The sequence below is a fragment of the Stigmatopora argus genome, chromosome 1, assembly GCF_051989625.1.
Source record: "Stigmatopora argus isolate UIUO_Sarg chromosome 1, RoL_Sarg_1.0, whole genome shotgun sequence".
Classification (NCBI taxonomy): Eukaryota; Metazoa; Chordata; class Actinopteri; order Syngnathiformes; family Syngnathidae; genus Stigmatopora; species Stigmatopora argus.
This window is the reverse complement of record NC_135387.1, coordinates 9,149,638-9,173,594: the sequence shown is the minus strand read 5'-3', so window position 1 is coordinate 9,173,594 and position 23,957 is coordinate 9,149,638. Positions and strand designations below refer to the sequence as shown.

The following is a 23,957-nucleotide window of genomic DNA, read 5'->3' as shown; positions in this document are numbered from 1 at the left end:
CACTCAGCCGCCAGGCCACCCGTAAAGGAAACCAATCCACTGAAATACAAAAGTGAATGAATAAAAAGAGAAGATTGTTTTGATCCTACCTCGCTTGCCCTTTAGAAATAGCAGTGGCAAATATTAGAGTGGGCAAAATTCAAAAAACATCTTTCTCAAATGACAGACATCAACCTAAGATAACCTCTGCACCAGAAAGGCACTTTTGGTTCATTGTAATAGAAATAAATTTAAAAAATGAGGCAATTGCTGACTATAGCCCACTGAAATAAGCAGAGCCACATTTTCTGACTGCACACGAAGTCCATTTATAATTTCATATTGTTCACAAGAAATGATCAAAACAATTGCACACGATAAATGCAATATAATCACGCGATTCATTCTGGTAGAAAGTAAGTGCTTAGACATTTTATTAGTGCACATTAGCTGTATCTTATATATCTGTCGTTGACGTGAGCAATGTTCCCTCAAATTTTTTGTATGTCAAAACAATTGCACACGATAAATGCAATATAATCAAGCGATTCATTCTGGTAGAAAGTAAGTGATTAGACATTTTATTAGTGCACATTAGCTGTATCTTATATATCTGTCGTTGACGTGAGCAATGTTCCCTCTAATTTTTTGTTTGTCTGGGCAGAAAGACAACCTCCCTGAGCACACGGAGTACCGGTGTGAGCAACATCATCATTGCTCGCTATGGGCACACACCAGTATCACACCTGCCATAAGCAGGTGTATGTCTACTACACATAAATGATTTAGTAATAATAAAATGTAATGATTAATATATATGAATGGGCGACCCGGCGGATGAGTGGTTTGCGTGTCGGCCTCACAGCTAAAAATAAAAAAATAAAAATAACCCAAAAAAATTGGGATTTTATTTTGTGCGCTCAATATGATTTGCTGTGCGCAGAGAAGATGAAAGTAGTGCGCAATTGCGCACGCGCGCAGCTTAGAGGGAACATTGGACGTGAGTATTCATCTTACTGGCAAACTTTTACAATTAGCTCACAATTCTACACTGAATTCAATTGTTTAATTTGGCTGGCTACGAGGTTGATTTGTGGCAAAAGAGTTGTGTCTTATATCACTGTAAAAGCCAGAAGCTTCTGGCATTATTCAATTCTCCATCTATTCAATAAAAAACAGGCAAATGCTTCAGTTATGACTAAACTAATTTAACATTTGTTTTCAATTGCCATTTTACATTAGAAAAGCTGTGGGAAAATAAAAGGCAATGGTGCCTAGCTCGTTTTATAAAAGATTATTTCGTGACTTCTAGTTTTCCAATGCCAGTGTTGATGATGTCCAATCACGTGGCTCTTTACCCTTCTGCTGTGAATTCAATCTTTCTAGTCTATAGTAGATGCCCATGATTTGAACTGGGAGGGCTGGCAGCAAATGCATGTTTTTTCTTTTGCTACCAGGACTCCCATTGTAAATGGAGAGAAGTCTATCGCTCTCAAAGGCAGCCAATGAGTCCAACTATTTGAGTAATTGAAGCCGTGCAAGGTCTAGATTTTTGGTGACATTTGTGAGAAGAAAACCTCAAAGAAATAATCAGCTTTATATAACTAAATTCAGTTAAATCCAAAGGAATCCAAGTGATCATTTCTGAACAAAGACTGTTCTGTTCAGTCCACAGTAAACATGACAATAAATGATTAAAAAATTGGCCTGAGGTTGTCCAAAAGACAATTTCTAACATTCCCTCCCTTTGGCACAATCGCACTGACTGACATGACCAATGCAGAACACATTTTACGTTGACCTATTATTTATTTTACACTCTGACTACTTCACATTTCAGGACTAATGCCATGACAAAAGGCTGTTGAAAAACTGAAAGGTTTCCATGACATACAATGGTGTATATACATACATCCTGAAAGCTAAGTGGGATTCCTAAATATCTTACTGCCTGCTTTTCGTTGTCAGTATTAAATACATAAACATTGGGGGATAGTTCTCACCATGATGGAATCTAATTAGGCTGCGCACGATATCCCACATCATCAGCAGTAGAGTCGAAGCTTCATTTGTCAGCTGTCATAAGATGAACGTATATTACATGAAAGGCGTGCAGAAATACAGCTGTGTAAACAATGATCTGGTACACTATAGCAGGTATAGCGCTGAAATGCTACTTTTTCCCACCTCTCGGAGCTTTTTCTAACCCTTGAATGTACTTGCGAGGAATTCGATAATGATCTGAAATGAAGGATTGGAGAGAATGTTTATTACTCACACAACAAACAATTTCAGAAGTTGGAAAAAGGAGAAGGTCCAAACCTAGCAACAAATGTCCAACTTGTTGAATCTGGTTGCCTTGAATCTGGACCAGGACTTTGTCTTTGGCCCCAGGGAGGGGTTGCAGGATGGAACTTGCCTGAACTCTGTGCTGCAACGCGGTGGCGACCGCAGAAGGATCCAAAGCATAAACCTCCAGGTTCTTTATCATGGTCACCTAAACGTGACACATGGAAAGCATCAGAGCGAGGCAAAAAAAAAAGAGAGCCATGAGACCAGCTTAGGTTTTTTCAAAGAAACTTGACAGTCGAGAGCAGTCCAAAAGCATCTCCCTAACATAAAACATGCTTGTCAAACTTAATTTGTAAGATAACATTGGTCAAGTACATTCCCAGACAAATGCATGGTCCATTTTTAATACGTCACCGAAGAAAATGTCAAGGTGAGAAGAGTGCATATGATAGATTACACTTTCGCATTTGAAAAAAAAAATCTTCAAATTTAAGCTTTTGTGTAAATATAATAATTGTCAAGTCAACTAATATGAAGATACGTCTGCCCCCTACAGACCTACAGGGGGCAGAGAAACCCCAATTCCAAGCAAATATTGACCTTGAGATACGAGAAACATTTTGAGATACGAGTATTTGAGACAGCCAGGGGGGCTCTTTATGATTTCAGCGCACTGTCTTTCTCGGCGCATCTCTCTCGTGCAAAGATCTCTACGAGCATTGAGCGGAGGGTTGCATTTATTTCCATGTTTTTTTGCATTTGTCAGTGCAGAATTAAGGGAAACACAATGGATCCAAAGCAAGCCGGTGCAATGAAGGGTAGTGCGAAGAAAAGGCATATGACGACAATCGATATCCCTCTACCTACCTCCCTCCCACCTTCTCTCCCTTCTCCCTCCCTCCCCCTCCCCCTCCTTCTACCTCCCTCATTCTCCCCCTCCTTCTCCCTCCCTCCCTCCCAGTACGAAAGATGAATGAATGACCGGAGGTTACTGGGCGGTATAATCAACTAATGGAGTGCCTGTTTGGTTTTTTCCCCCCATCAGTGGAAATAGAGGCAAACCTTCAACAGCTGGATTTGTCAAGGACGGGAAACTTTCCATGGATAGTGTAAATTGAACCGGCTCCTGTTAAAACTACAGTCAGGGTCAGAAAAACATTTTTCTAGATGGGATTTGCGCAATCTTGAGTCAGTGTCAATTGAAAATTAAAACGCCAAAAGTGTTAATTGCTGATGGCCTCAAATACATGTGGAAACGGTACACGAAAAAAACTGAAAAAAAGGAAGTGTATCGTGACTTTTGGGACACACCGCTGTGTGAAGAATTAAAATGTCATCGACCAGCATCATCTCACCTTTTTATTAGAGCCTCGTGAAGCCACTGAGACATCGATGGGCTCAATGTGTCCCTTCTTTAAGACTGCTGGTTGTCCAGGAAACACTATTTGAGAACACACCTGCATTCTCCCCATGGTCCTGTAAGAATGACATATGGCAATGTTTCATGACTTGAACAAGGATTAATCAAAATTTGAAAACCAATAAATTTTAAACCCAACACTTGTATTTTCTTAGCCGTGCAAGATATATCCTGTCTGCTTCAACATACTGTACTGTCTTGACGACCTTGTTTGTGTAGTACCAAAATGCCTTCTAATTTACTTTGAATTCTAATTAAAATAAGTCTTTTTCATAAATGCTTTCTTTGGAAAAATTATAAACATTTGACATCTTCCAGGAATATACAGACGCTCCCCTACTTACGAACATTCAACTTACGAACAACGGTACATACGAACATGTCTGCAAATTGCGTTTAAGTCCAAAAATGTTCGCAAGTCCAATTTTGTATTTCACGCCTTTTTCGGAGTAGTACTTCTTTCCGCCGCTAATACCGACGCCTGGCGCTGTGAGAGCTCAGCTCACACAGCATCTACCTTCTTCTTCGTTGCAATGCGGAAGTGCGTGAATGCATCTCCAGTGTGCAAAGAACCTTTTTCATTTGTATCATTAAATATCTCATGCATCCAATATTGAATATGGTTGGTAAAAAGCTAAAGGCTTCTATTGAGGGAGTTGCAAGGAAGAGGCAAGCCATTTCTTCTGAAACGAGTGGCAATAATAACGAAGCTTGATGCGCGTGAGAGTGGTAAGCGTTTCACGGGCATTGAATCGTTCGACCGTCAGTACCATTTATAAACAGAAAGATCGAGCAGCAGGACCCAAATATTGAACGTTGCACAAAGTTTGCAAATCAATTGAATGATGCCATACAGTGCTACCGCATCATTTATGATGAAAAAAAGAAGAAAACTGTGCAATCGTCATTAGGTCGCTTCTTTTGGCCAGTTTCTAATACATAAATCTCTCTCTCTCTCTCTCTCTCTCTCTACAGTACTGTACATATTCTCTCCATTTTATTAAATGTTTTTTTTTTCAGTACAAACCAATGCGTGTTACTTATACAAGCCTTAAACATACAAATGCACTTATATAAACCTTCAATATACTTATATCGGCCTTAAACATAAATTATAATACAAAATATAGCACTGAATCAACTTACAAACAAATTCAACTTATGAACCAGCTCGGAACCAATTGCGTTCGTAAGTAGGGGAGCGTCTGTATATGTTTTGACGAAAGTTTGGCGACACTCCTTTTCCTTGTCGACGATAATGTCAAATATTTATTCATCTTATTAGACGTGCTTCATAACTGAGCAAAGAATACCCCGAGATTTGGTACAAACGTAAAGCTGGCATGCAAAATGACTTGAATGGCTGGACATCGTATGGCTTTTTCTTTTAAAAAAAGTGGTCTATGTAAAGTAAAGCTTTTATTTGTTTAAAAAATAAATACTATGTATATATATAGTCAGGCTTTTTTCTTTAAAAATGACCATGTATATTAAGGGTTTTTATTAAAAAATGACCATGTATAGTAAGGCTTTTTTATTTTAAAAAAACGACCATGTACAGTAAAGCGTTTTTCTTAAAAGACGACATAGTATAGTAAGGCTTTTTTTCTTAAAAAATGACATAGTATTGTAAGGCTTTTTTCTTAAAAAAAAACGACATAGTATTGTAAGGCTTTTTTTCGTAAAAAACGACATAGTATAGTAAGGCTTTTTTCTTAAAAAACAACATAGTATAGGCTTTTTTCTTTAAAGACGACATAGTATAGTAAGGCTTTTTATTTACAAAAAAGACCATGTATAGTAAGGCTTTTTTCTTAAAAAATGACCATGTATAGTAAGGCTTTTTTGTTTAAAAAAGACCATGTATAGTAAGGCTTTTTTTCTTAAAAAACGACATAGTATAGTAAGGCTTTTTTTCTTGAAAAACGACATAGTAGAGGAAGGCTTTTTTCCCCTAAAAAAACGACATAGTATAGCATGGCTTTTTTGCTTGAAAAACGACATAGTAGAGGAAGGCTTTTTCCCTAAAAAACGACATAGTATAGTATGGCTTTTCCCCCTAAAAAACGACATAGTATAGTATGGCTTTTTTCCTTTAAAAAACGACATAGTGTAGTATGGCTTTTTTCCTTTAAAAAAAGACATAGTATAGTATGGCTTTTTTTCTTAAAAAACGACATAGTATAGTAAGGCTTTTTTTCTTAAAAAACGACATAGTATAGTATGGCTTTTCCCCCCTAAAAAACGACATAGTATAGCATGGCTTTTTTTCTTGAAAAACGACATAGTCGAGGAAGGCTTTTTCCCCTAAAAAACGACATAGTATAGTATGGCTTTCCCCCCTAAAAAACGACATAGTATAGTATGGCTTTTTTCCTTTAAAAAACGACATAGTAGAGGAAGCCTTTTTTTTCCTAAAAAACGACATAGTATAGCATGGCTTTTTTTCTTGAAAAACGACATAGTATAGTAAGGCTTTTTTTCTTTAAAAAATGACAGCAAGTAAGGCTTAGAGAGTCGGAGAATAAATCTGACTTCTGATTCTTCACCTTCTAGTTGTTGCTGTGGTCCACTGGCAAAATCATTGGGTCAGAACATGAGGTGGGAATCAGGAGTGAGTTCAATTCCACTTGTTGCAATTCTCAAATTGTTTATTGAGGTAATGAAAAGGATAAATACAACTTCCAACTTTACAGTGGTGCAGTGGCAAAGACAATGTGTCAGAACTTCAGGTGGACTCAAGTTCAAATCAGAAGTGAGGTTGATTCCACTCTTTGCAATTCTCAAATTGTTTATTGAGGTAATAATTAAAAGGATAAATATAACTTCCAATCACATCATTTCAGAAGACACTGTGGTCCAGTGGCAAGAACAATGGGTTGAAATTGAAGTTGGACACCAGTTCAAATCTGGAGTGAGTTCAAGTCCACTCTTTGCAAATCTCAAATTGTTTATTGAGGTGATGAAAATGATAAATATAACTTCCAATCATCTCATTTCAGAAGTCACTGTGGTCCAGTGGCAAAGACAATGGGTCAGACAGACCTCAAGTTAGTGGATTTGACTGCCATGTGGGAGATGGGGTTCGAATCCCGCTCTCGTTTGACTAATCACTACACTAGGAGTTCAGTAAATGGGTAATCCTTTTTTCATTCAAATAAAGACTTAGTCATTTTTTTCAGCAAAACAACATTTCCGGTCAGCCAAAGGCTGACCGGAAGACAGTTGGGAGGGGGGGTTCCTGGTGGTGTTCGACAGTCGGCCTTCGGCCGACTGCCGACACCATACAGTCGTTGACTGGCGACACCGGGACGTGAACCCTCGACACCCACGTCGCAGGCAGGTGACTTACCCACTACACCACGAGGCGGCCCGCCTATACATGATTGGAAGTTATATTTATCCTTTTCATTACCTAAATAAACAATTTGAGAATTGCAAAGAGTGGAATTGAACTCATTCCTGATTTGAACTTGAGTCCACCTGAAGTTCTGACCCATTGTCTTTGCCACTGGACCACAGTGACTTCTGAAATGATGTGATTGGAAGTTATATCTATCCTTTTCATTACCTCAATAAACAATTTGAGAATTGCAAAGAGTGGAATTGAACTCATTCCTGATTTGAACTTGAGTCCACCTGAAGTTCTGACCCATTGTCTTTGCCACTGGACCACAGTGACTTCTGAAATGATGTGATTGGAAGTTATATCTATCCTTTTCATTACCTCAATAAACAATTTGAGAATTGCAAAGAGTGGAATTGAACTCATTCCTGATTTGAACTTGAGTCCACCTGAAGTTCTGACCCATTGTCTTTGCCACTGGACCACAGTGACTTCTGAAATGATGTGATTGGAAGTTATATCTATCCTTTTCATTACCTCAATAAACAATTTGAGAATTGCAAAGAGTGGAATTGAACTCATTCCTGATTTGAACTTGAGTCCACCTGAAGTTCTGACCCATTGTCTTTGCCACTGGACCACAGTGACTTCTGAAATGATGTGATTGGAAGTTATATCTATCCTTTTCATTACCTCAATAAACAATTTGAGAATTGCAAAGAGTGGAATTGAACTCATTCCTGATTTGAACTTGAGTCCACCTGAAGTTCTGACCCATTGTCTTTGCCACTGGACCACAGTGACTTCTGAAATGATGTGATTGGAAGTTATATCTATCCTTTTCATTACCTCAATAAACAATTTGAGAATTGCAAAGAGTGGAATTGAACTCATTTCTGATTTGAACTCGAGTCCACCTGAAGTTCTGACCCATTGTCTTTGCCACTGGACCACAGTGACTTCTGAAATGATGTGATTGGAAGTTATATCTATCCTTTTCATTACCTCAATAAACAATTTGAGAATTGCAAAGAGTGGAATTGAACTCATTCCTGATTTGAACTTGAGTCCACCTGAAGTTCTGACCGTTTGTCTTTGCAACTGGACCACAGAGACTTCTGAAATGAAGTGATTGGAAGTTATATTTATCCTTTTCATTACCTAAATAAACAATTTGAGAATTGCAAAGAGTGGAATTGAACTCATTCCTGATTTGAACTTGAGTCCACCTGAAGTTCTGACCGTTTGTCTTTGCAACTGGACCACAGTGACTTCTGAAATGAAGTGATTGGAAGTTATATTTATCCTTTTCATTACCTCAATAAACAATTTGTGAATTGCAAAGAGTGGAATTGAACTCACTCCTGATTCCCACCTCAAGTTCTGAACCAATATTTTTGCCACTGGATCACAGCAATAACTAGGAGAAGAATCAGAAGTCAGATTTATTCTCCGACTTTCTTAGCCTTACTATACTATGTCGATTTTTTAAAGAAAAAAGCCTTACTATATACAGATTTGAAAACCAATAAATTTTAAACCCAACACTTGTATTTTCTTAGCCGTGCAAGATATATCCTGTCTGCTTCAACATACTGTACTGTCTTGACGACCTTGTTTGTGTAGTACCAAAATGCCTTCTAATTTACTTTGAATTCTAATTAAAATAAGTCTTTTTCATAAATGCTTTCTTTGGAAAAATTATAAACATTTGACATCTTCCAGGAATATACAGACGCTCCCCAACTTACGAACATTCAACTTACGAACAACGGTACATACGAACAGGTCTGCAAATTGCGTTTAAGTCCAAAAATGTTCGCAAGTCCAATTTGGTATTTCGCGCCTTTTTCGGAGTAGTACTTCTTTCCGCCGCTAATACCGACGCCTGGCGCTGTGAGAGCTCAGCTCACCCAGCATCTACCTTCTTCTTCGTTGCAGTGCGGAAGCGCGTGAATGTATCTCCAGTGTGCAAAGAACCTTTTTCATTTGTATCATTAAATATCTCATGCATCCAATATTGAATATGCTTGGTAAAAAGCTAAAGGCTTCTATTGAGGGAGTTGCAAGGAAGAGGCAAGCCATTTCATTTGAAACGAGTGGCAATAATAACGAAGCTTGATGCGCGTGAGAGTAGTGAGCGTTTCACGGGCATTGAATCGTTCGACCGTCAGTACCATTTATAAACAGAAAGATCGAGCAGCAGGACCCAAATATTGAACGTTGCACAAAGTTTGCAAATCAATTGAATGATGCCATACAGTGCTACCGCATCATTTCTGATGGAAAAAAAGAAGAAAACTGTGCAATCGTCATTAGGTCGCTTCTTTTGGCCAGTTTCTAATACATAAATCTCTCTCTCTCTCTACAGTACTGTACATATTCTCTCCATTTTATTAAATGTTTTTTTTTCAGTACAAACCAATGCGTGTTACTTATACAAGCCTTAAACATACAAATGCACTTATATAAACCTTCAACATACTTATGTCGGCCTTAAACATAAATTATAATACAAAACATAGCACTGAATCAACTTACAAACAAATTCAACTTATGAACAATCGCTTGGAACCAATTGCGTTCGTAAGTAGGGGAGCGTCTGTATAATTCACAAGGACAACTGACTACACTTTTGACTAGACCGGCAATTAAAAATGGGGGCGGTTATTTTCACGGATGCAATTTATCGCTACGTGTTTAAATTTCATCCATTAATTACATGAGACTTAAGTTTCATACACAAAGGTTTATTGGTCAACAAAACAACGCAGAACTAAATATCAATATTGCTATATTGAGGCTAATGCTACTGTAGGAACCACTTTAGCTTGCTATGAACTAATGGCAGTCTTCTCCTAAATCCAGTCTTAAAAGGTCACACTCAAATATGAAAATTCGCTGTTTTACAGCATTTGAAAACATTGGAAACCATAAAAGTTTACAATTGACGCCACGTGTGAAGGGGGCTCCATTCTAAACACTAAACCTGCACCCGGTCAAAAGCTTCAGTTTGTGACAAGCGCGCACTTCTGTTGAACATATTAAAAAAGTGCACGTTATGTTCAATACAAATGCAGATGTTTTCAGTTACTCTCACATATTTCAGATTCTATACCAAGTCACCATTATGTAAAATGTAATTGGCAAAACATTAAATAATTTGGCTTCAAACTTGGTAAAATGCACACTTTACAGGACAAGACGACAGTCATTTTGGATCAAATCAATACTATGTATTGCTCTAATAAGCAGATAAGTAAAATCCCATTAGGGTTTTCACCCATTTAACACTAAATTAGCTTTAAAATGAAATTTCATGCATTAAGTTTGTGTATTTCATCTATGAATTACTATACGTTGCTTTTGAGAGGTGGTTTTGTTAAAATATGCTGTCACATTAGTGATTACATTTTTAATTTTTTATTTTTTTTTAACACATTATCAGATATTGGCAGTTATTTCAAGTCAAAAGCCTTTATTGTCATTATACACAACTGCGTATAACAAAATTAGTGGTGCTACTCCACAAGTGCGTGTTTCCCTATAAAAACATAAGTAAGTAATTTATAAGAGTCACGTCCGGAAAGAAAAAAAACTTTGAATATTCTAAAATATTGCACATTCTAAAATATTGCACATTGTCATTGCACACCCCAAGGTTATTGCACAGAAGGGATTGTGTTTCGTGCTAATGTAAGTTCAGACCCCTGATGGCTCTGGAAAAAAAACTGTCCCTAAATCTATGGGGACAGTTTTTTTCCCCAGAGCCATTAGGGCTTTGAACTTACATTAGCACGACACACAATCCCTTCTGTGCAATAACTACAGGGTGTGCAATAACAATGTATGAGACAACATTTCGGACCACTAAAATTTGTTATCACGGCAGGTGGAGTGGAGACTTTCCTAAGAGTACCCAGGAAGGGGCAACTAAACAACAACCTGTAGAGGGTGATCAACAGTTGATAAGATCATCAAGTGCCCCCTACCTCACCTTTCCACTATTTACAACTCCCGGTGCCTAGGAAGTGTAAAGAGCATCATAAAACACAATACACATCCCAGCTTCCACCTCTTCAACCTGCTGCCCTCTGGCAGGCACTACTGGACCATAACAGCCAAAATAAAAAGACTCAAGGACAGTTTCTTCCCAAGAGCCGCCACATTACTCAACTCGAGTTCTGCACCTAGGACTTAATCGAGACTAATGTCTTATCTTGTACTTGCACTAAAACTCCATAGGTTCCCAACCACTTTAGTCACTTTTGTACCTACTATTTATTTATGTGACCATTCATCTAAATTGACTTATTTCTGTTGGTGACTACTTATTACTTATTTATTATTTATTCATTATTATCTATTGTTTGTTTGTTATTTGTGCACTTCCCTACTTACTTATATTGGGGAGTACTTATGTTGACTATTGATTTATTTATTGTTTATTTGGTTGTTGTTATGTGTGCACAACGTAGTGAAGCTTAAAATCTCTTTATACTTGTATAATGAATGTACTTCAATTTTATTGAGGAAAAAAAATGAGGAAAACTACAGTTGCATGGAGTAAGAATGTGTGGTGTAAAACAAGGGGTGGCAAAGTAATGTATTCATGTGGCTCATGATATGGCAATCGAAAATACATAACATTACCTGCTGAAAAGGTCATCCCACTTGAGAGCGTCAATGTCTTGGTATTCGGATTTCTCAAGCAAACAGTCACACAGAATTGGGTTGATTCTCACGTAACTGAGTGGGCGAAAAACAAAAAAATGATTGCTTCCTTTCCAATTGAACATTGGGTTGCAGGGCACATGCTGTCTTGTTAGGATCTTCCAGGCTAATAATTTAATCTACCAGAAATACATCAATTTATGTCACAAACAAAACATAGACAAGAGTGTGCATCCTGAAAAAGAACAAAGATGCCTCTTCTGATTCCGAGTCACATTTTAGCATTTGATCTGATTACAGCAGCATCACATGCTCCGAGGGACAAAATATTGGTCTCCTTTTACCATGGCACAGTATCAAATCCCAAAGCAAGCAGCACCCTGATTATGGTTCGATTTTTCCAATGTCCTTTAATTTAGGAAAAAACATTTTTCGTTTCAGTGTGCGTCAAACGTCTCACTGTTCATCTGCCAAAATGTACTCACTTCTTATTCTTTTCATCCACCAAGTCGTTCTTCTTCACATACTCTGTGACAAAGCTTCTAACCTCAGCAGGCTGCAGTGCCATACCTTTCCTGTGAACAAAATCAAACCCAAAAGATTTACTTAAAAAATAGTTACCAATAAAAATTCCTCTTTCAATGGAAAAATCAGATCAGGTCACTTTTCGATGAAGTCAATCTAAAGAAGGAATTCACGTGATAATATTCCGTGTTTATATCAAGTGCACATCTCATGTTCAGCACATTAATGTGGAGAGAAGGTGATTGACAGGTCGCCATGACTTATTCTATGAACAATTCAAATCCTACAATAAAGCGGTCAAAGAGGCAAGACTTTTACAATTCTCAACACATCACAGACATTGAAAACATTATCAAATTCCTTTTCACTACTTCCATTGACCTTATATCCAACTTTAAAAAAATCAAACTATTCCACAAAGGGCCGCAGTGAGTGCGGGTTTTCATTCCAACCCATAAAGAGGACACCTTTTCACCAATCTGGTGTCCTACAAGTGCAATCAGTGGATTGCAGTCAGGTGCTTCTTGTTTTCTGCAGAAATCTCATTGGTCAAAGCGTCTGTGATGGATCGGTTGGAACAAAAATCTCCACCCACAGCGGCCCTCGAGGACCGGTTTGCCCACCCCTGCTCTAGCCAAACACCAGTCCGGGTTTAGGAGGAACCATAAAACAAAAATACTTTCAAAGTTCACAAACAACATCAGGTAAAAACGTCAAATATGGATTTAGAAGATCTGTCCGAGGCAACGTTTCCGGCCGGGTGTTTTTCCAACTATCCAGGCCACACACACACACACATACAAACACCATAGTTACCTCACGTGCTGCTTACCATTTTAGTCACTTTTTTTTAACCTCCCTTTATTTTTACCGTATGTATACATGTACATCTAGGTGTATGTATGTATATGTATATACATATATACATATATATATATATTTCAGCAACATGCTTATTTTTATATATATATATATATATATATATATATATATATATATATATATATATATATATATATATATATATATATATATATATATATAACCTATTTATGTCTAAAATGGCCTTTCCTGTGTCTGTATTCTCACCCTCTTGCTACTGTGACAATGAAATTTCCCGAATACGGGATGAATAAAGTTATCTAATCTAATCAAATCTAAAAATCTTTTTATTACTATTATTTATGTGACCTATATGGTGAAACTTTAAATCTCATTGTATTTGTATAATGACAATAAAGGCATTCAATTCACAAATTATTCTACATAAGAAAAATATTCAGGTTACTAAAAGATTAGATTAGAAACCTTTTGTTCCAACATACGAAAAAATAACTTGAATAACAAAACACTAAATGAAATCAAGCATCCAAATGAAAATACACTTCCTGCATGTGGTATATTATTTCAAAATTGTTGTGGCAGAGTTGCTTTACCATTCACCATCTCATAACACTCATAAACGCACCTTTTGGTTGTATCTCCAAAAAGAGGCTGGAGTCGAGCTGACACACTATATAAAGTGGTGATCTCAGGAGGATTATACTGTGTTTCTCCCAGTGGAACCGCTTCAACATCTGTTCCTTCAGGAACAGAGAAGCGTAGTCTATAAGTAACAGAGGGTGGTTAAAATGTTTTTATTTTTGTTAGTTTTTTCAGTCCAAGTGCATTTCTGAATGGAGAGCTTACTCTGGGCTTTTCCAATCCACCTCTACAATGCTTTCCACGCCCTTGCTCAATTCTTTCACCCGTACAATACTGTGCTCCTCCTGCATTACATGCAGGAACTTGGAGAGCTGTTTGAAGGAGAAAAGTTCAAATAAATGCTTGCAGGATTCTAATTACCTCATAAAATCAACCATGTGCGAGCTGAGACATTTGTATATACCTTTTTATAGCTGGATTTTTTTATATCGAGTAGTTTTCCGCGTGGGCTGGAAAAAAAACACAGGATGTTTGTGGCAAATAAATTCCTTCTCAGCAATCTGTGAGTAATGGGTGACTCTATCTTTACCAGCAGGAGAACATGTGGTTGCGGAAAAAAGTACTCGTCAGCAGGGGGAGCTCTGATTTCTTCACCTTGCTTTTGAGAGCCAAAAGGAAACATTGCCAAAGCAGAGCATCCATGACCTCTGTGAGAACAAATTACACATAAACAATTCATATTTTTAAATTAAATTCTTTGAGAACTATATCAAGAATTTAAAAGTAAAAATAAGTGCGTGCAATTTTTTTGTCATTTAAACTCTTAAAGTACAGTAGAGTGGTGCCCTGACATACGAGCAATTTGAGATACGAGTAAAATTTATGTTATGTTACCAGCGTGTTGCCGTGCAATTTTGACGTGCCAACGCGAGGCTCGCATTGGTCAATGGAGCACATGAGAGGCAATTACGCGAGGCTCCCATTGGTCAATGGAGCACATGAGAGGCAATTACGCGAGGCTCCCATTGGTCAATGGAGCACATGAGAGGCAATTACGCGAGGCTCCCATTGGTCGATGTAGCGGCACTCGAAGTAGTGTCGCGAACACAGATGTGCCAGCGAGTCGCTCCTGTTGGTCAATGTAGCAGCGCTAGAGTTAATGTTGGCGCCACTTTAATGTGCCAACGCGAGGCTTTAATTGGTCCGTTTGGGACTCAGTTCTCTCACCAGCGAGTTAAAGATATTAGCTTACAGGTCAGCAGAAAAGCCATATTCACCCAATAAAAGAGACCTGTCTGGCTTGTGAGCCACAGGTTCCCAATCCCTGGTGTAGAGGTTCCACTCGGCGGATTTCGGTGCGGGCAGGCACGGGCTCGATTCTCGCTGGCGATAGTATTATGAGTGTGAATGGTCGTCTGTCTCTCTGTGTGCCCTACGGCTGACTGGCAACCAGTATGGGGTTTAGTCTGCCTTTCGCTCGAAGTCAGCTGGGATAGGTTCCAGCAGCCCCCACAAGCCTTACGAGGATGAGTAGTACGGAAGATGCCTGTACATGAATAAATGAATGAGTTACAGCAGTCAACGAATGAGGATTCATACTAAAATAATCCATTATAGTAGAAAAAAAGGGGAAAAAGCCAAAAAGGAAAAAAACACTGTGCATTCAGACTCAGAGCAATATGAAATAAAATTTCTCTTTGGCGGCACTAAAAGAAAACTGTAATGGCATCCATGTGACTATTATCTATGCGCATCTCATTTTCTGAACCGCTTCATCCTCATCAGTGTCACGGGGGTGCTGGAGCCCATCCCAGCTGACTCCGGGCCTAGAGGCGGCGGACATCCTGAATCGGCAGGGCACAAGGAGACAGAGAACCATGCACACTCACTCTCATACCTAGGGGCAATTTAGAGTGTCCAATCAGCCTACCACGCATGTTTTTGGAATGTGGGAGGAAACCGGAGTACCCGGAGGAAACCCACGCAGGCAACATGCAAACTCCACACAGGTGGACGTGACCTGAATTTGAACCCAGGACCCCAGAGCTGTGAGGGCGACGTGCTAACCACTCGTGCTACCGGGCCGCCTGAGACTACAGTGGTACCTTGTCATACGACCGCTCGTCATACAAAATTCTCGTCTTACGAGGGAAATTTCGATCGAATAATTCGCCCGTCATGCGATCAAAATTTCGTGATGCGACCAAGCCAGGTCTTTTTTGCATATCTTTTGTGTATAACAATATCTACGAGCACGGAACGATTAATTCAGACGAGTTTCTCATAGGACCAGGAAACGCACAACGCGCGGGCAAAAAGAGGGCTTTCTGGGTAATGAAGTATACACGCGCACACAACACCCATAGGCAATGGCAACCTTTCTCAGAATAAAACTTCATTACCCACAATCAATACGTGGGTAAGATCAACTATTGTATTTCCTGTTATTCTTTCTAAGGCAAGACGCTCCCGCGATCGTTCTTTAAAGACTATTTCTCGTTGGCAAGTGGTCGTGCGTTATCCTATTGTGATGACATTTGTATGCGACATTATCGAAATATTTTGAAGGGTAGACAAAAACAAACAACTCTTGATGCGTTCGTTTTGAAGACTTCGGCGGAGCGGCCAGGTGGTGTCAAACCGTAGAACTACGTAAGGTAAAAAAGATTACAACAAATTTAGTTTTGTTTGAAGTTACATTAAACGTTGAGTGTCTGTATATAGTTATCCAAGTTAATTTAAATTTGTTTGTTCGTTTACGAGTGCATTGTTGCCGTGGATAAAGCCCCCCCGAACAGCCCCCCCGCCTCCGTGTATGCCGCTGTCTACCCTCCGCGAAATGTGTCTAATTTTACTCCTATGAAACACATTATTACTATCAAACCACTCGTTATTTATTACTTTGTCAATATATGGCAAATTATAAGAAATACAACATTTTTTTCAATCCAATATCCTGTTTTTGGTGTTTTTTTCAGAGAGTTGGAACGAATTAATTTGTTTCCCATTCATTTCAATGGGAAACTTCCGCTCGAGTTACGAGAATCTTGTCATACGAGCTTCAGTTAAATAAATTAGACTATAAAATTTGGGTACATATCAACTGGACTTTAAAAATAGGCCAAGATAAATCATTTCAGCCCCAGCGGGCAGCATCAGGTATAGAGCCTTTCAGGTGCAACTATAGCTTTGGTTAGACAATGTAAAGTGAATTATGAACACTGAAATAACTTCCCGCTTTCAAGTAGTCTTCTGCTCGGCAGGAGAAAATATCTGGGAAGGCTTACAGAAAATTCCAAATTTTATTTGCCACAAGTTAAAGAGCTATTACATGCTGACTCACATTTATTGAGTCTGGATGTGGCTGCGCACAAAAATATCTTTTTTTCTCACTCAGGCTGTTAGTGCATGTGAGGTGAAGAGTAGAGCTGAACGATTAACCCATATTAAGTCAATATTGAGATTTTTATTGCTGCAATAATTTAACCTCATGAAGCAGAGTTTATTTGGGATTTTTTCTTTAATTTGACCATTCTCACATTTGAGTGACGTCAGTAAGAACATGTCAGGTGTGTTGAAATGGTTTGAAACAAACGGGATAGTCAAACAGTTTTTTGAAGTGGTGTCCCGATATAGCTATTGCAACATTAAAATCATAGAAAAGGATGGTTTCAATGAAGCAGAAAGAAAAATCACAAATCGTTTTTTTTCATTTGTGCCGCACCAAAGTAAGGTTGCAAACTAATTGTTCCGACAATGTATCTTGCATAAAGAAACTTATACAGCGAATAAATCTGGTCAACTAATGCGATAAATTGAGCTATTATAGTTGTGATTTGTTGAACATTTCAATTTTACTGCAAGGTTTGTTTCAATAGTGTAAATATAAATACTAGTATAAAAATATCATAAAATGTCCTGTATAGCTATAAATGTATGCATTATACTTATAGATCATTTTGTTATTTTAACTTATTAACTGCGATAGCAAGTGATCCTATTTTACTCCAATTGACGGTGGAAAAAAAGATCTGTTTTACCCGATTCCGATCTTCGGGAAATGGGACGATCGGGCTTGATTTCCGATAGATTTACCCCACTAGGATAGCTAAAGACCCTTGGAACGCTCAAATCCTTGTGTAGCAATCAGAAACATTTCATCATCTAAATTCATCATTATCATATGGAATTGTGAACTCGCTCGGGAATTACTTGGCTGACAATAAAACAGCAACGGGAACATGGATGCTTGGCTTACTAGCAAGGGCGACTGAAAATAAGTTCCATATTTTCCGGACAATTAGTCACAGTTTTTTATAGTTTAGCTAGGGGTTTGAATCATACTCTGGAATGACAAATGTGTGAAATTATTTACACATTACAATATTAAGGGCGGTCCGGTGGCGTGAGTGGTTAACGCGTCAACCTCACAGCTCTGGGGTCCTGGGTTCAAATCCAGGTCGGTCCACCTGTGTGAAGTTTGCATGTTCTCCCCGGACCTGCATGGGTTTCCTTGGGGTACTCCGGTTTCCTCCCACTTTCCCAAAACATGCAAGGCAGGCTGATTGGACACTCAAAATTGCCCCTAGGTATGAGTCTCACCGCGGGAAACTCCAGTGGAAGAGTGTCCAACCCCCTCGAGGGGAGTGGTACCGGAACCCAAGCTGTGCGTAGAGGTGAGCCTGACTATGTCGGGCCGGAGTTTCTCAACCTCACGCACTAGCTCAGGCTCTTTCCCAACCAGAGAGGTGACATTCCACGTCCTAAGAGCTCGTTTCTGCAGCCGGGGATCAGACCTCCTTTGGCTGCCGCCCAACTGTCGGCGTACCCAACCTCTTTGGCCCCTCTCGGTGGTAAGCTCATATGAGGGGGAACCCATGTCGCCTCTTCAGGCTGTGCTCGACCGGGCCACCAGGCGCTCGCCATCTCGCCCCACCTCCAGTGCACCTCCCTTTCATTGCGCATTTTTTGGTTAGTGTGAATTATAAAAATGCGGTAGTTCAATTAATCATGGTCATCGAAAGCAGTTACAACTCCAATTTTCCCTTCTTGTCAACATTCATTCATCCACTTCCCCTACCACTTATCCTCAAAAAGGGGTGCTGGAGTTTATTCCAGCCAACTACGGGCACCAGAACCCTGAACAGGTGGCCAGCCAATCACAACTGTGTCAACATAATTAAAGCAATAAAGTTGCAAAGGTAATGACTTGCGTCATTCAGACTTATGTTTTTATGCATTTAAAAGTATGAAATCTGAAAATCGCAATTTGAATCACAATATTTGTCTGAAAAACGACAAGTAGGTGTTTTTGTCAATTTTGCAGCACTAGGGAACAGGTTCAATTAATTTTTTACTGATACCTTGCGGTGAACTCTCATCGTCCTGGTCATCCTCCCTTCCCTCGTTGGCCTTTTTGATTCCCTCCTCCTTCTCAACAGCAGTAGGGCAGGCGAGATATTTGGCCGGCTCACTTTCTTGCTGTTCCTGCAGTGCACTCTTCTTACTTTTCTCTTCCAACTCCTCCTCCTCCGACACACATTCTTCACCATTCACTAAAAGTGCTTCACCCTCTTCATCTGGCAACGTAGGAGGACATGACTTGTCTCCAAAAGACCTACATGGCAAATTAAATGGACAGATAAGAAGCTGAATTTTAATTGCTTGTAGGTCATCATTTCTCGCAATCTATCAAATGCTGAAAATGGTGTGACCTCACATGTTTAACCGTGACAATGAGCATCAAAAGCGTGTATGGTATGCGCGTGTCTGTGCATCATTCATTTGGCGACACGGAACAAAGAAGGATTTATGAGACGCATGACAGCTGGTCTCAATCACAGCACATGTACTATATGGCAAAGATGTATCGTTCTTGCTAAAATCCACGATGTGGCGTTCGCTGTATAAAATGAAACCATTTTTCACTTTTTGCCTTTTGTCGCATACACATTCAAACAAACAATATCTTCATCAATATGTTCTGGTCTAGTTCATACATTGTTTCTTTCAAGAAAGTTTTTCCAGTTTTTGTGAAAAATGTAATATTCATGTTCTACTACGAATTACTAAAAACATGTCAGTAGGTAGAGCCAATTTTATTTCATAAAGTGTATAATCTTTTAGTTGGTATCTTTAGTGCATATAGATTATTTAAAATCTGATGCTCTTTAAAAATCCATCAATATGAAACAAGTGCAGAATAGGTAGAATACTAGTTTGCCATAGAAATTTGAGAGCAAAATACAAATTATTGAGTGTAGTTCAAAAATCAACATGTTGGTTGATTTCCTCTAAATGAAAAGATTGAATCAACTAGGATGTTGCCTCAATATCAACAATAACCAGAATTATAATGATAATCTAAGGATACCTTGTCACTTCCACTGATTGTTTAAATATTCCCAACGTATTGCTATGAATAACGGAATCAGCAAAGTTCTCACTGTTCACAACCAGCACTTTGTTAAAAAGTGCTATTGATAACAAAAGCCAAAAATATTCAATGGCAATTTTCCCTAACCACTGTGGTCAAACTATTTCAAGCAGAACGACCATGTGGCTTGCGGAAGGAAGACACTCACCAAAGATGATCCATGTGTGTATGCAAAACATGGACTCCTCTCCCTTTCATTCCCAAATTGATCATTTCTCCAGTGGAAACTGAAGCTGTGCCAAGTGCAACAGGCGCTCTGGAATTGTTACAGTGTTATTTTAGTACTTCAAGTGAAAAGGAAAAAATCTATTCATAATAAATAGACATACCTATTATTGACAAGCGTGACAGCACAGCAGTCTCCCCGTTTCACAACTGGAAGTCCCACGGAAGGCACTACCACTCCGGGAAGCATGAGATCTGTAGATGGAAAATTAAATGAGGGTATAACTTCTTAATTATCTGAACGAATGAATGAATTTGTTGATAAAGACACTTACCAGCACCACCGATGAGCTTGTTAAGTACAAGAGGCCACGTCTTGAACGTAGGCAGGGCAGCAGGATAGCGCCAAAGTGTATAGACTATTAAAATATGAAGATGCACATTCAAATTGGGCAATCCATCAAATTATTGTGCTTTAATAGGCTTTTAGTCACCTGTAGGGTAAAGTTGTTTCTCAATTTCAAAGAAAAGTGGGTTTTTATGGCCAATGTATATTGTGACAGATTCTCCTTTGTGCGTATAAATCTTCACAACATTAAATTCCTCTTTGTTGGGGACCAATTCTGTTAATTCATCAGATGAAAGGGTAGGGAAGGCTGCTGACAGGTCAGCCTTGAGCTTTCTCCTAAAGATAAAGAAAAAAATGGTGTAATGTTCGTGTAGGGGATTCCAGGTAAGTATTCTTAACACATTCACTGTCAATGACGTCAAATCTGCTTAAAGTGGGTGGTTTGGCAGTGAATTATCATCTTCGACTTCCATTGTGAGGTGGCCTGGTGGGTGGCAAATAGTTTTGACAACGGGCAACACAAGACCTTCCATTGTACCCTAATTCCTGGCACACCAATAACACTGATGCACAACATGCACTGAGTGATGTTTGTGTGTTCAGTTAAACGGCATGTTGTAAGGAGAGAACTCATTGCTCAGACCAATGAATAGAGCTTCTTTCTCTTTCTTTTTAATGGAAACATTAAGAAGAGACTGGCTGTCTGCACAAAAAAGGATCTCAAGTCTAAATTGTCACAATAATCCAGAACATAGCAATTTCATACACCAGTTATATGATATATTGCAACTGTAAACAAAACAGAAAAAAATAATTATATTAACTGAATCTTTCAAGTGGCCTGGTGGGGCGAGTGGTTAGCGTGTCAGCCTCACAGCTCTAGGGTCCTGGGTTCAAATCCAGGTCGGTCCACCTGTGTGGTGTTTGCATGTTCTCTCTGGGCCTGCGTGGGTTTCCGCCGGGTACTCCGGGTTCCTCCCACTTTCCTGGTAGGCTGATTGGACAATCAAAATTGCCCCTAGGTATGGGTGTGAGTGTGGATGGTTGTCCTGCGATCGGCTGGCCCCCAATTCAGGGTGTCCCCCACCTCTGGCCTGGAATCAGCTGGGATAGGCTCCAGCCCCCCCCCCGCGACCCTAATGAGGATAAAGCGGTTCATGAAAAATGAGATGAGAGACATGAGTTCCATTGCTAGACAAAGACGACCAATCCATTGATCACTGCCAGCCCTCCTAGAGCAATTTGAGACGTAAATGGCATGGAGTGAGTTAATTCATAGCCAATACTGTTTTTTTCTGCTTCAAAACGATTTAATTAACATTATCTGACTGCGGTAGTTTCGGTGTGATGTATATCGGGGAACCTTTGACAAAAAGAATGAAAATGAAATAAAATGTAGCCAATAAACATTTTTCGAACTAAACGAGGGGTTACATTGACAATCACATTTAGCTACACGCATGAGCTGTTGTGTCGCTCACCTGTCAGATCCCTTCATTGCGACGTTGGATTTAACACGGAAGGGTTTCGCAAACATCTCACCAAAGAATGATTTGAAATTAAACAAAATTGTATTAAACGATATCACATGCTTATGTGAAAGATATTTAAGATACAAACTACGCTGCGTTGAGTTTGACGGTCCGGCACGTATTTTAATTCCGACGTAATACAACAAGCCAGCGATTGGTTCCGCCCACTGCACTCCACAGAAGCTTTCCTCCAAGTGCGTAAACATGTCAATCATGTCTTTTCTATTTTTTTTTTGTTACCGATGCAAGCTCATCTCATTTTCTGAACCGTTTTATCCTCATTAGGGTCGCGGGGGGTGCTGGTGCCTATCCCAGCTGATTGCAGGCCAGAGGCAGGGGACACCCTGAATCGGTGGCCAGCCCATCGCAAGTTAGTGGTTTGAGTGGTTAGCACGTCGGCCTCACAGCTCTGGGGTCCTCGGTTTGAATCCAGGTCAGTCCACCTGTGTGGAGTTTGCATGTTTTACCTGGGCCTGCGTGGGTTTTCTCCGGGTGCTCCGGTTTTCTCCCACATTGCAAAAATATGCATGGTCGGCTGATTGGACACTCTAAATTGCCCCTAAGTATGGGTGTGAGTGTGCATGGTTGTCCGTCTCCTTGTGCCCGGCGATTGGCTGGCCACAGATTCAGGGTGTCCCCAGCCTCTGGCCTGAAGTCAGCTGGGATAGGCTCCAGCACCCCCCGCGACCCTTGTGGGGATAATGTGTTTCAGAAAATGAATGAATGAATGAATGAATGAATGAATGAACTAACCAAAGCTTTTTTTCCTTACAGCTGTCATTTTCAAATTGCTCTGGGAGGGCTGGCAGTGATCAATGGATTGGTTGTCTTTGTATAGCAATGGAACTCATCTCTCTCATCTCATTTTTCATGAATCGCTTTATCCTCATTGGGTTGCGGGGGGTGCTGGAGCCTATCCCAGCTGATTCCAGGCCCTGAATTGGTGGCCAGCCAATCGCAGGACAACCATGCACACTCACACCCATACCTAGGGGCAATTTAGAGTGTCCAATCAGCCTACCATGCATGTTTTTGGAAAGTGGGAGGAACCTGGAGTACCCAGAGGAAACCCACACGGGCCCAGAGAGAACATGCAAACTCCACATAGGTGGACCGACCTGGATTTGAACCCAGGACCCCACAGCTGTGAGGCCGACGCACTAACCACTCACCACTCACCCACCAGGCCGCCTCGCAATGGAAGTCGAAGATGATAATTCACTGCCAAACCACCCACTTTAAGCAGATTTGACGTCAGTGACAGTGAATGTGTTAAGAATACTTACCTGGAATCCCCTACACAGACATTACACAATTTTTTTTCTTTATCTTTAGGAGAAAGCTCAAGGCTGACCTGTCAGCAGCTTTCCCTACCCTTTCATCTGATGAATTAACAGAATTGGTCCCCAACAAAGAGGAATTTAATGTTGTGAAGATTTATACGCACAAAGAAGAATCTGTCACAATATATACTGGCCATAAAAACCCACTTTTATTTGAAATTACGAAACAACTTCACCCTACGCGTGAATAAAAGCCTACTAAAGCACAATAATTTGAAGGATTGGTCAATTTGAATGTGCATCTTCATATTTTAATAGTCTATACACTTAGGCGCTATCCTGCTGCCCTGCCTACGTTCGCTGCCTTGTTGAATTACGTCAGAATGAAAATGCGTGCAGGACCGTCAAACTCAACGCAGGGTAGTTTGTATCTTAAATATCTTTCACATAAGCATGTGATATCGTTTAATACAATTTTATTTGTTTTCATTTTCAAATGAAGAACATTCTTGTCATAAAAATGTTTGCTTC

The 23,957-nt window shown here is 39.6% G+C and overlaps 1 protein-coding gene across 3 annotated transcripts; it reads right to left on the bottom strand.

The window, feature by feature from the left end:
* Positions 1-1,557: 1,557 nt before the first annotated feature.
* eif2d (eukaryotic translation initiation factor 2D) lies at positions 1,558-22,320 on the bottom strand. Of its 3 annotated transcripts, XM_077608328.1 has the most exons (16): positions 22,093-22,320; positions 20,757-20,947; positions 20,598-20,681; positions 20,427-20,517; positions 20,246-20,353; positions 19,025-19,278; positions 14,251-14,368; positions 14,125-14,170; positions 13,926-14,032; positions 13,705-13,842; positions 12,197-12,286; positions 11,691-11,786; positions 3,627-3,747; positions 2,302-2,476; positions 2,167-2,220; positions 1,558-2,055 (listed from the first exon to the last, which is right to left on the bottom strand). In XM_077608328.1, exons 1-16 carry the CDS (start codon positions 22,146-22,148, stop codon positions 2,045-2,047), a joined length of 1,740 nt encoding a protein of 579 aa, XP_077464454.1. In that variant the 5' UTR covers positions 22,149-22,320; the 3' UTR covers positions 1,558-2,044. The 3 variants fall into 3 exon arrangements, with proteins under 3 accessions (XP_077464454.1, XP_077464453.1, XP_077464456.1); XM_077608327.1 differs by having other exon boundaries at positions 1,558-2,220; XM_077608330.1 differs by lacking the exon at positions 20,757-20,947 and having other exon boundaries at positions 1,558-2,220.
* Between the last annotated feature and the right edge of the window lie 1,637 nt (positions 22,321-23,957).

What these genes read in the sequence shown, in the direction of transcription:
- eif2d (XM_077608327.1), bottom strand. Translation starts at nt 22,148, where the DNA reads ATGTTTGCGAAACCCTTCCGTGTTAAATCCAACGTCGCAATGAAGGGA. An exon ending in AAAAATCCAGCTATAAAAAG is followed by an intron (nt 14,033 to 14,124) that starts GTATATACAAAT and finishes TCCTTCAAACAG; the next exon opens with CTCTCCAAGTTCCTGCATGT. An exon ending in TTTGGAGATACAACCAAAAG is followed by an intron (nt 12,287 to 13,704) that starts GTGCGTTTATGA and finishes TTTTGTTCACAG; the next exon opens with GAAAGGTATGGCACTGCAGC.